This window comes from Daktulosphaira vitifoliae, unplaced genomic scaffold (assembly GCF_025091365.1).
Source record: "Daktulosphaira vitifoliae isolate Bord-2020 unplaced genomic scaffold, ASM2509136v1 Scaffold_1, whole genome shotgun sequence".
NCBI classification, from domain to species: Eukaryota; Metazoa; Arthropoda; class Insecta; order Hemiptera; family Phylloxeridae; genus Daktulosphaira; species Daktulosphaira vitifoliae.
In genome coordinates this window covers 41768382-41782587 of record NW_026099572.1, presented here as the reverse complement: position 1 = coordinate 41782587, position 14206 = coordinate 41768382, and the positions used below count along the sequence as shown (strand labels likewise).

Genomic DNA, 14206 nt, shown 5'->3' with positions numbered 1-14206 from the left:
TTCAAATTATTATTATTATATACGACAAAGACTACTGACGAGGACAGGGACAGCCTGTCAGTGTTTCAGACATTCCCCATAATTTGTAGAGACACCCGTCGCCGTCATTGGACTCCTACCAAAACTCGTTGGGAACACCCTGTGCAGAAGGATTGGCGGTCTTGTTTATTTTTACGGAGTTGCCTCCTCCTCCTCCTCCTCCGCTACCGTTCACCGAACATCTTCTTCGAACATAGTGTAGTTTCTCTGACCGCGTGCCTACTCGTAGTCATAGAGTGTAATGCTACCGCTGTGCAATTTTTATAGAACACCATGTGCCAAACGTTAAATTTTTTATTATTGATTTTTGCAGTTATTAACAAGTATAATACATAAATGTAATCCAATATGTTTAAGACTGTGTGTTTATTATAAAAGTTAAGTGGCCCAAACTGAAAGAAGCTTAAAAAATACTTTCTAGTAATTACTTCTAAAGTTTTGTGGGTAACTAAAATCATGCTCGGAGAACATGGTCAGTATAAATCGGTTCCAACTGTAATGGATAATGATGATTACGGATCGGAAAATGCAAAAAGATTCACTGTGGACTCTATATTGCAAATACGAGATACAGTGATCGACAGACATCCATACGAAGGCAATACTGGTAAATTGACTGTTTTAATAAATCAGTATTTAAAAAAATTTCATTGCACTATCGTAAAACCATTCTTAGAGATGTAATATTTTCTAACCAAATTTTTAATGTTTGCTACCTAAATTTCTTTTTCTGTGAAGTAATATAATTTTACATAAATTGTTATTTTCTTGTAGTGACGTCCACAAGATTTCATAATGAGGGAGGAACATAGGTGGGATTATTAAATCTTGTACTTCACCATAATAAAGGCCTTTTTGTGTTCGTTACTTAATTTTAGAAATATATATTGTGGTATATGTGGAACCATTTTCTTTCGAGAGCGCTACTCATAACTTTAGGCTTTAGTTTATTACAGTCTGCCTTGAAATACGTTATTAAGCGGTACAATATAACTACAAATAATTTTCTTTCTATAAACATAAAATTAATGTTAGAATGAAGTTATTTTAATTTTAAGCATAAATATTAGAAAAAATTATGAACTCAAACTAAAAATTGACGTATATAATTTTTTATTAACAATGTGAACATATATATATATATATATACATTTATAGTACTAGTGCTATTATTTGTGATATCTGAGGCAAATTACAAACACGGGGGCCAAAATTTTATTGACTTACAACTAAATGATCATTTTTGGTCATCATTTTTTTGTACAAGATCATGGACTAACGCCCTACTTGCTCAGTTTTGTATAAAATAAAGATTTTATTGTGAAAAGCATTTAACAATTAGTAAAAAAAAAAAAGTTTAATTACTTTTTAAACTAATAATTGACAGACAAATTTAAGTATTCGTGTAGTGTCTATGTTCTTAGGCCATTTCAAAATAAAAATAACTATCTCTGTTATCAATAGCCTATGGCAATGGGTTATCAAATAAGTTATATATTACAATACAGACCTTTCTACCAAAAGTACTAAATTTTGCAATTCAACTTGTATATTTATTATATTTTTTTAACTAACAAGTCAATAATGATAAGTTCAATAGGTTAAAACATATTAAAAAAATTAAATACCTAATGTATAACATTATTAGTTACTGAAATTCAACAGGTCAATTGTTAATTTAATTGTTATTTAAATATTAATTTATGAATCTACTTCATTATATCATAAACTAAGATTTTATAAATACATTTTATTAATGGCAATTAATTTGAGTAATTAAATTTTAATTAAATTTTTAATAAAATATATATTGACTAATATGAAATAATTAATTACATATTTTTTACTAATTAAAACTGACTAAGTTAATAAACAATCAGAATAAAAAATTTTTCTAAACAAATGCTTATTTTATAAGTAACAAAATTTTAACTTACCCATACTATTTGTCTGTCATAAGCTAAGTTAGGAGAATAATTAATTTAATCTTTAATTTATATATTTTCATTATTATTTTATAACCATCAAAATGATGAAATTATACAAAATTTTCAGTAATTAAGGAAACAGATCAATTGTTATGAACAATGAGAACAATCCGTTTCATTACTTACTGAACACCCTATATAAATATATTTGGTTTATAAACCAAACAAATATTAATTTCTATTAATGGTAAAAAAGGAGTTTTAGGGAGGGCAAAGTATACCCTACAGTTCTAAAGTCTTATGGTACATCTCAATAGTCATAGATTTATGAAATCACACTTGATTATATTATAATTTTAGTGACTATATTTTAAGTGATATTATTATTAATTTACAGGTATTAAAAAATTTAAGCATATAACCATTTATGATTATGTAATCTACAAACATATTGCAATACATATTACGTATTGTAATAGTCTCAGGGACGACGCTAAACGGGTCTTTTGCGAAACAACTATGCTCTTAATATTTTTCTTAGTAAAAAATAAAACTTTTTTTTAGCCATTAACTTAATTTGCAGGGCTACTTATAGCGCAAGGCCTCGTGTAGAGACACTTTGCACGCCCCTAACGACGACCCTCTTTGGTCTAATACTAGACAAGTTTTTACATACCTATATTTTTGGTGTTTTCTCATGTGCTGAGATTCACTGGACTTATTAGCCATTAATATATACAATAATCCTTTATTAAATCTAGTTAAACATATTACACTCAATAATTACAAAATTCCTATCGTTTTTTATTAATAAAAAAATTTTAAAAATAGCAATTGTTGAGAAACGTCAATTTCAATACTTAAGTATAAATCTTAATGTACAATAATTAGAAAAAATGCAATTTTGATTAATTATTCTAAAAGCATCACCTTTTAAAATATCATTTCAACTTTTGTTCTATGATTTTTGGCTATATTCCAGAAAATTTACACCCTTTAAAACTATATCAAATTAAACCTATGTTATGTTAATTATATTTAAAAAAAGATAAAAGTTCCCACGACTCCTATCTTTTAAATAATCAAGCACCAATTAAGAAAAAATTCATTTGTATATTTTATTAAAAAATAATAACAAAACATTGTTTTGAGTTTAAATATTACAAATTGTAATGAAAAAATAAAAAAATTTGCTAAACATAGCGAAAAAGGATCACATAATTTTGAAAAAAAACGAAAAATTTTTCAAAAATTGTCAGGATAATTTTGTACTATATTGCAGTTAGAATTTCTAAACCAAGTTTGAAATTAGCATTGAAATCACACAGAGAAAATCGATAACCTGGTATCTGTACTTCTAATGCTAGTTTATCGAGAGATAAACAAAAAAACTTTCATATATATATATCATATATGAAACATTCACGGGTATATTATAGGCTTACAAATCAATATTAATAAAATCGTTTTAAAAAGACATAATAATATACTTTTTATCAGAGTTGAGATGTTAAAAATATTTTGTTTTAGACTCCACAATTAAAACATTTAAATTATCCAAGCATTGTTTTGTTTTAATAGTTCAAACACAATTTTTTTAAACAGCATATAAAAAACAATTATTTTAAACAACAAAAAAAAAAAATTTACATATCATTTGGTAGTGGTCGAAAAAAAACTATCAAAGTAAAATGTTTATATGTAAAAATAAATATATTTTTACTTTATTTTGACGTAGGCAGTTTTTCTCAAACACCATTGATATAATTAAGACCAAATATAATGTGATTTTTAACCATTGTAAAACATATTTATCATCAAAAATTTTTACAATAAACAAAGTAAAGTTCTATTATCTTTGGCAATAATACAGCTAGAAACTAAGTCAAAAATTGTACTTTTACAAGTAAAAATATAGAACATCTGATAATTATTTAGTTTATTTGAAATATGTAATATTATAATGATAATAACTAATTAGATATAACAAAATTTTATATTAATTAATCATTACTTTAAAATTGTACAAAAAATTATTAAATTAAATGAAAAACTTAAATAAAATTAACTTATTGACTCAATGAGTAAAATAATAAAAAAATTAGATAAAATTTTATTAAGATTCCTATCTATTCTATTGTATCACCGTTCTATTAAGTGTGATATTATATTATGAATGTAATTTTTATAATAATATTATTATTATTTTTAATTGAATAAATAGAGTTCAAAAAATAATTTGTTTAAAACAAATAAAACAATTTTTTTCTCAACTAAAACAAAGTTTTATATTTTTAATGTGAAATCCATAATTAAAAGTTGATATAATTTTTAAAACATATTTGGAGTATTTTATTATACTAAATAGATTGATGGGCAATTTTTTTCTTATTTGATTTTTAGTTTTATGTAATTAACCATGAAAATACTCAAAATTTAACAATAAAACTTATCTTTTTTTTAAAGCACATAAACTAACAAATTTACATGGTAATGTGATAAAATATTTAGTTGAAGGTTATAAGAATAAAGTTATCACAAAAGCGGATATAAGGTCACGAATCTAAAGATATTATCACTACTATTTTCTCATTAAATTTTGTTTGTTTTCAATTATAAGCACAAGTAGAAGTAAAATGAACTGTAATTGGAAACGTACAATTAAGTAAAGTGTTAACCAAATCAATCAAAATTTAAATTAAAAATACCTGTTCTCGTAGTTTAATTTGATGTAAAGTGCTAGTTTGCGTCTTACAATGTCATCTAGTGTATTTAAATAAAATATTTCAAAGTAAATACACTATACCCCTGTCGAAAAGTAATTCTACCGTATAATACACCAAGAAGTAGATTTAAAAAAAATTGAGCCGTTTGGTTGTAATAACTCAGCCTTTCATTATTGATAACTTCGAATATTTAAACATATTTGCTTTTGAAGGCTCTACAATAAATATTAGGTATTTAGTACATAAGTAAAATAATTAATAAATAAAAGGAATTTTGTATTAAAATTTTAAATAAATAATTATTATATTGTTTTCAACATTGGGTAAACTCAAAGGAAAAACAAATCAGGGAAGTTTTTAAAAAATATTTTTTTTTAAATATGATACAACTATAATAAAATAGAAACCATCAGCTCAAGGAACATTTAAAATTTAATTTTATTTATAAAAACTAAATACTAATTGTTAATTTCATACTATAAAGTAAATTAATGGTGCGGAAAAGATTGATGTGTCAAAGCAAGAGCATATTTAGAATTATTTTAGATGAGAAGCGTTTCAATCGCCTTACTATGTTATGTATGCTAAACAATTTTTTTTCTGTAAAATTTCTATAAAATAAAATAATGATTAAAAACGTTTTTAGAGGCATATTTTATAAATATAGGATTTATTTAAAATTGTACAGCACTGGTCCGTATTGAGTGATCGTCTATATCTCCCGTGAAGTACGACTTTGTGCTGCAGAGAACAGACTAATTACTGATAAGCCATGCCTATTTGGTTAAATAAGTGATCCACACAAGAGCTTGAACAGATGGTGAACATTTAACGTGCATAAGGCTGTATTACAACGATTGACAACCGAAAAAAAACAAAGAGTAAACGAAACATTGTGCGAAAAATACAACCTTTATCTATTTTAAGAGGTAAAATGGAACTGCAAATTTCTACATTATCTCTATAAGTAAAAAATCAGACTTAAAAAGATTTAATGGGACGTGATGGTTTTTAAAGTCAATATTTTATTGTCAACTTAAAGGTCAGAAATACCCATCATCAATATTGGCGGTAGCAGCTATAGGATGATTAAATGTTCATTAATAAGCTATAGCTATATAGATGTTAAAAATAGAAACTTTGCCAAACTATAATGAATTTAAAACACACATTTCTTGCAAAATAATTTCCAAATAAGTTTTTTTTGTTTATTTTATTATCATTTTTTACGATTTACGTCATAACTGTCAATTAAAATAACTCAAAAAATATAAGATAAGATCGTATTTATGAGTGGTAGGATGTTATTTAAATTGCCTAATTGCAAAAATACGGAAGTCAATAAAGTCTATTTTAGCTACGATGCGTAACTAAGAAGCTATTGGTTTTACTTGTGTTTTTTTAACTATATACGCGTTTACTTCTACTGGACCTATCTATTTCGCACAATGATACGTCTAATGATCACAAAACGTATTTAGTTAAAGCTATCAGCGCCATATTCTTCTCAATCACAATAATAAATGGAAATTTTCTAAAAACTTACAATTATTATAAAACAATTAAAGTTGATTTTTTTAGTTTTCACTTTTTTTATAATTTATATAGTGAGGAAGTCGGCATGGCCTATTGCGTAGAAACGGATGTTTCGGCGCACAGGGTCCCGGGTTCGATTCCCAGAGTGCCAACGAGATTTTTCTTGTGAATCTCTCGTTGGTGGTGTCTGGTCTCTGGTGCAAATCGGACATAATACCCGTCCCGTCCATCATTGATTTAGTCAAGAACCATCCTATGGCATGTTGAGTTTGGGAAATAGAAGGATGTGAAACAACTGATTTTGCGAGAGACATAATTTTGGTTCAGCGCCCAGTGTAGTGAGATCAGACCCTTTAATTACTACACTGATACACGAAACATCAGTGACATTAAATAGTAAAACAAGAGCAACACCTAAAAAATATTCAAAAACTCAAATGTCAATATTTGGTCAACGATAAATTTTTATTAATACGTGGTTATGCATTAAAAATATATATATGTAAAATAAGGCGTAAATTTTCATAAATGATTTTTGTAGGCGAGTGTATATTCAATTCAATGAAGTAAATTTCTTTGAGATTTCATTCATGATTTAGATGTCAAAGTCGTAAAAATTTTTTGTAGTAAAAGTAGCATTGATCAGAAGATAAACGTTAATCGTCTCTTAGATACATTTTAACGATTTTCTCACCTTAAAATTATAACTAAAGTACGCAACTACAACTCATTTCCGACTGACGTCTCAATGGAAACCTCATTTACTACATTTCAATAAAATAATACATTTGTATTTTATAAAATATAATAAATTATGTTTCTAATAAGAAGAATATTTATGGGGGGCCCAGTGGTGCAATAAATCCACGACATCATCAAATGATTTTTTTTTTTTTGTAGTTTATTACGATTTTGCATTGATTTTCTCAAGTAAATATTGCTAATTTATTTATTTGTGAAAATTTCAATAGCAAAACAACTAACGATTTTTTATTTACAATTCTATTTACGATTTTCGATCCTCGATACTTAAAAAAAACATCATGCTGCTTATAATACAAAATAAACTTAAAGTTAAAATTTTATTTTTAAAATTATAATATACCGAATTTCAAAATTAATGATAACTTAAATCTAGTTAAAATAAAACTAAATTCAAAATTGTATATATCGGCAAAAAAAAAAATTACATAATAAACAAATTTTAAAAATGAGGTAAAATAGTAAACTCTTTAATAAAAATATTTATTATTAACTATTTGATAAAAATTATTCTATTTCAAAATAAATTATTTTACGCAAGAATCTCAGTTGGAAACTATTTTATTAAAACATTAAAATTTTGGATACTCCATTATTAGAAAACAAATAAAACATGTTATATTATATTATTTAACCAAATTTATGAGAATAGATAGAAAATGTTTTAAGAGTTAACTTATGAATTTTTGAAAAAAAAAAAAAAATTGCATTTTGCCTAAAAATTGTGATTTCTTCTTTGTTCTTGACATAAATTATGTCATAAGTAAATCGTCGTTTATATTGCAACACTGCGTATCTCAGTTTTTCTAGATTTTTAGGGTGACCAAAAAACAAATTGAAATTAATTCATTTCAATACAAAAGGTGATTTTATTTAAATGATTCTCAATTAAACTATTAGTCTCATAAAAAAAAAATGTACAGAAAAACTTTTTTTATCATTATTGATATAAATCTTATTTGGTTAAATTTTGAAATATGTACAGCTATACATTCAATGACGATATAAGTTGTTCTGAATAATTTCGAAAGTAGATAAAAATTATCGAGAAATGATCGGAATTACTTATTTAGACGTATGTTAGCGCAAAGTTACTCGCTAAGGTAAATTATATCCAATAATTTTTTTTCTTAAAAACAAATTAAGAGTGAATTACATCACAAATTGGAATTATTTTTATATGCAAGTCATATTACATTTATAAAATATATTTATTTATCAATATATGTAAACAAAGTCATTCTAAGAGGGAAGTGAAAAGGTTACACCTACTGTTAATATTCATTAGTTTTATCGGAAATTCTTTTACACATATGAGGTTACTACAATAAAAATAAATAACTTTAAAAAATCACAAATTTAAAGGAAATTATTTTTTTACTTATTACGGTCATGCATGTAAATGTATTAAAGTCAGCACTTCCAAGTTTATACATTTTTGCTAAAGAAAATTATGTTTTAAATAATAAATAAATGTATAACTTATGAAAAGGATTTTATCAAAACTTATCTTCTAGTTAATGTTGGTATATTTTAAGCTTGAAAAATCTATCAAATAAAATATTAATTTTTAATAATGTTCAATCTTTGTTATTATTTTGAAATTAAAATAAAAACTTTTAAGTACATTTATATACCAATATTTAAAATAAATTCTCTCCTGTGTTTAAAATAACTAAGTGAAATTTGATAAAGTTTCAATTTTATTTTTTAAATTATTTTTACATACGATAATATAAGAAATATTCCCAATCTACCCAATTTAAAACAGCAATCTAAAAAATAATATCAAATTAAATTTTGTAGGTCATAAAACATATTAACTAATATACATCAAATAAAATTTAAATTTAAAATGTACCCATTTAATCTTCCTAATATTTTGAGCAGTCAAGACATTAATGTCTAATTTGGATTTACTAATATTATGAAGCAGAAAATTCAATCATCACTGAATAATATTAATTGCTCTTTATAAGTTATTAATTGATGTAAGCTAATTTTCACTTCACTCTACTATGCGACTAATTGAATTTATAACATTTTGAAAATGCATTAAAGATAATACTAATAATAAATAATTAAAAACTCGAAATATTGAAAATGTTGTATTAGCAATCTTAAGATTTTACCAAATGTACACTTATTAATGTGACTAACATTTTTATGTTCTTATTTAAAAAATCAACAACCTATTTTTGTGTATCAAATAATATTTATATTTTCAAATAAAGAGTTATTGATGTTTATTAAAGATAAAGTTTATGGAATGTGTTTAATGAATTGTTTAATCCAAAATTATAAATTTGTATATATTTTCAAATATGTAATATTTCCATTAGACATCATCAAATTATTTATATTATAATAACAATTTATATAATAGAATTTTTTTAAAACATCCTATAATTACAGTGTGTTAAAATACGCAGCAGAGCAATGATGAATATTTTTGTCTGTTATTTATTAGGCTACTTAATTAATATATGGTTAATGTCGTCATTAATGTCGTTGGACATGTTCCATAACATTCATCTTTCTTAATGTTAGGTACTTTTCACAGCAATTTTTATTTAAAAATTAAATAGAGTGAATTTTTATTTCATAAAATAAAGAATAAGAAAATAATAACAACTAAATCATTATGGTAAATTAAAAATGTGAATTGGTGAAAAAATATCGATGCCACATTTTTTACGAAATTGAAAATATTTTTAGGCTTAAAATATACAACTGATTTGTATTTTTTGTTATTATATATCATAATTTGGATAAATATTCTTAACATTTTTTATTTTTACTAATTTCCAAGTATACCAAAAAAAAATCCCTCTTCCCTAGTAAAGCCTAAGCATTTACCAACATTTTTATTATAAAAAAACTTTTCATTATGTACAATAAAACTTAATCAAAATTTTTATACACTTAATGTAACTTTGATTAAATTCAACAACTACAATATATTTACCTTTTTATAACCTAAAAGTATCACATATGTAATGTTAATAACTTACACATCTTAAATATTTTATTTCTAATAGTATACTTAGTCCCATATCTATATTTTAAAGGTATTTTGCCATTACTAATTTAAAAACTTAGGATCAAAATTTAAAAAAAAATTGTTTATTGTAAAGCACCCCTAAAGGGGCGATTCCATAAAAAATAAATAATTTTGTACTCTTATATTTTTTATTATGATATTTTAGAATCAAATATAGATAGTGATAATCAACGGAAAGGTAAGCCAAGAAGAAACCGAACTACATTTTCAAGTTGTCAGTTAAGAGCATTAGAAAAAGTGTTTGAAAGAACACACTACCCAGACGCCTTTGTCCGGGAAGAATTAGCTAGAAGAGTATGCCTATCAGAGGCAAGAGTTCAGGTAAATAGAAATTTACATTGTCGACATATAGAAAGAACTTATTACCCAGTTTTAAAATTAGTCCTTATTAAAACAACATTATTCAAATTCTAGATTTTGTAAATATAAATATTTTTAAGAAAGTTCCTCAGATATTCAGCTTCAGGGGTATATGAGAAGATAGGGAAGTTAAAACCAATTACGAAACTTGTTTACTTGTTATCAAATTAAACTAAAATAATTTAGTGTGGTTTTACGTATTCAACCTATACCTCTGATTAGTGTCTATCCAATAATAACATTAAGTCCTTAAAAAACGGTTTTGGCTATCTATACTAGATAACAATTTCAAGCATCCAATAAATGTGAGAATAGCCGACTTTCAATGATGTACAATGGCAATAAAGCATTTTAATCATAATGATATAATGACGTATATTAATATATTCTATATCAGATCCTCTTTTTTTCGGGTCTCATCTGTATTTAATTTTTAACTATTTAGTTAAAAATTTTAATTAAAAAGTAAAGTACAGTAGGGATCTTACAAAGTGAAGTTAGGACATTTTTCTGATTAGTATTGATTGATATCTGATAGCGAATAAAATCACTATCTTAAAACGCTTCGATACAAAACTTAACATAAAATTACATGAATTTAGATTTTGTAACCTGATTACTCATCAAAAACAAATCGTGAAAACATTTTTTTTTAATCGTATAATAATCTAAGTAAACTACAATTTGAACTGATTTTCAATGATGTAAATATTCCATTTCTGTGCAATATTCTTAATATTATTTTAATAAGCTAAGAGGGCTTACTTAATTTCCCTTCTTTAATACCTTCTCACCCGGGGAGACTAATACCGTTATGCATCGAAGATAAAATAAACTTATATATAAACAACTTATTTGTATTTTCGCAACTAAGCAACTTAAATAACATCTATTTTTGTTGTCATCACTCATAAACAATATCATATATTAACTATTTTGGTTATTGTAATTGTTATTAATGACGGAAACCGCATTAAAACATTAAGCATTATTCTAAATGATTGTACTCAAAATTATTTGACAATCGGGTATAGTACAGAATTAATTTTGCTCACTTCCTCTTTCCACATATAACAACAAATCAGTCTTATAAATTAACCATGACAAATTTTCTAACGTATTTTTAAATGTTTTAATAAAATGTACAAAAAATATCAATAAATAAAGCTCATTTGATAAATGTATTGTGTTAAAATCTTCAAGTAAAGAGTTTCGTAATTACAAGTAAATTTACTATGTTATAATTATAAGAGACTACCTTAAGATATGTGATAGTGTTTGGGAGGGAAATACTTTATGTATGTTAAACATCGTGTGTGAGACATCGTGCACATGTTGACATCTGTCCTTAATTTCACTATCGGCGCCTCTTTTAAAACTACTAAATCAAAGGAAGCTTGCCACGTATTGTAAGATATATCAACGTATCTGTCTTGCCGTCTATCTGTCATCGTTGGGAATCCGCGGACCACTGACTTTCTGATATGAAGTCTTGTATCCAAAATGACAACCACAGGCAAAAAATAAATTTTAATTTCTGGGGGACAAATGTATACAATTATACTACAAAACATATTCTAGTCTGAATTAATAAACATAAACTGTTCAAAGGTTTTGTTTTTTCTAAATCTTTATGATGTAAATAGAGTATATATCTTTTATTTGCTTGGCTTTTACCCAAAACTACTTTTGAAAATAATGAATTTCCTTAAATAAAATATAATATATTAATTTAGCTGAAATAATAAAAACAGCACAGTCGTAAAAAAGGTGGGATATAAAACATCCAAATCTCTAAAATGTAGAGTTTAAATAAGTAAACCATCTTATAAGGTAAGAAAAGGATTAGTTTGACTAAAACTTATAAATAAGTCTATTTAAGCAACAATATAATTTTGAATAGCCACAACAAACGTGGGTAAGAGTTTGCATTACAAGTATGCACCAGTACAAACTGTACCCACCTTCGAACATACTCATTATATGTTTAAAAATGCTTTGTAACTCAATAATTGTTAACCTTCTATGAATATTTTTTCTAATAAAAGTAATATTTTAAAGTTTGGAAAAAATTTGAAATTAAAAAAAATTATTTTTTATTATTATTAATAAAAAATCATATATAATTTTAGCTTCGATGCGAAGCTGAAAAGGTTTTAATTTTACTATGTGTTTTTTTTTTGTGTGTCTGTTACCACTATTTCTCAGCTCTTACCGAACCGAATTCTTTCAACGATACGTCAAAAGATCACAAATCGTATCTAGTCGAAGACATTACACTCAAAAATTGAAAAAATTTTCCCTGTTCCCCGTAAATTGGTGAAAATGGCTACCGTATGCTATTTTTGTGTTAAAATTCTCGATTTTATATTTTACATTTTTAACTTTATATTTCTATAACTCTTTGAAAAATGTATAGATTAATACAATTGTATTATGAGAAATAATATTTATATACCTCTTTCATTTGACATACTTTTTTATTAAATCGGAACATTTTCCTTAATACAGGAGGGGTTCAAATATTAAAAATTCATATGGAAAAAAGAACTTTTTCTACTTAATTTTTTAATGTATTCCGGAAATACTGACACTTTTATATATATCAAATTAAAGCTTGTATAATAAACTTTTATATGAAAAAAAAAATTCGAGGCACAGTGTAGACAAGGCATAGATGGGACAAGTATAGATGATATTTGACAGTAATTAAAATCATTATCATAAGAAACGCTTCGATGCAAATCTGTAGATAGTGTTTCATTTAGAGAAATTGGTGTATTATTCCAAAAGCAACATCAACTCTTATTTCTTTAATTATATCCTAATTAGTAGTTCTTTGATTTTAAAATATAATATATGAATAAATACTAATTATAATTATTAAATTTAGTATGAAATTGATATTCAATAATTTAATATTGTAATTTAAACGGAGAAATTATAAAAATAATAAAGAAGTTGTATTTTGCTTTATTTTTACGTGTATAAAAATTTAAAGGGCTTGATACAATAATTTTCAATAAAAACTGTTTGTTACTATAAATAAATGCACTGAACTACAAGGAACTTTCATCAGTAACAAAAATATACCATTCTAAATCAACTTTTCGCGATGTTTTCAAATCTGCAATTAGACTTTTTCTATCACTTCTAAGTTTTAATATTATTAAAAATTAGTATTTACATATAAAAAATTCGCATCGAAGCTAAAAAATTGGCTATTTAAGCTAACTCAAATTTAAAAATTACTTTTTCGACTTAAAAAAGTAAAAAAAATTTAATAAATTTAATTTCTTATGTCTTATGAACTTTATTCTATGTCAATTAAATTATATAATATTCATGAAAGTCAATATATTCTCCTAATAAGATATTTTAAAATAAAATAAAATACAAAACCTAGAATTTTAATAGAAAAATAGCATATTTTTGAATACGGTAGCCATTTNTAGCATATTTTTGAATATGGTAGCCTTTTGCGCATAGAAGATAGGTCGTCGGGACAAATTTTTTTTTTTCATTTTATAGTACATAAAATAAGCTTTAATTTGATATATGTTTAAAGGACGCAGTATTTCCGGAACATTTTCAAAAATTAAGTTGAAAAAGTTAGTTTTTGTAAAAAAGTTGCTATTTTAAATCCCCCCCAATGAGCAGGTTAGTGTTAGATTTTCAAAAAAAAATGATATCAAATGAAAGAAAATTACCTAAGGTTTCAATATAAAGAAATATTATTTTGATTAGTTAATATTTGAAAAAGTTATGGCAGTTTTAAGTACAAAAAACAT

General features: G+C 24.8%; 1 protein-coding gene across 2 annotated transcripts in view; it reads left to right on the top strand.

Annotated features, from left to right (window-relative positions):
• Window positions 1–235: 235 nt before the first annotated feature.
• Window positions 236–14206, top strand: part of LOC126895626 (paired mesoderm homeobox protein 1-like) — a 26107-nt gene continuing 12136 nt past the window's right edge. For both annotated transcript variants that reach the window (XM_050667726.1, XM_050667727.1), the window contains exons 1-2: window positions 236–646; window positions 10201–10376. In XM_050667726.1, the coding sequence (XP_050523683.1) occupies window positions 496–646; window positions 10201–10376 (327 nt within the window). In that variant the 5' untranslated portion in view covers window positions 236–495. The remainder of the gene's footprint in view (window positions 647–10200; window positions 10377–14206) is intronic.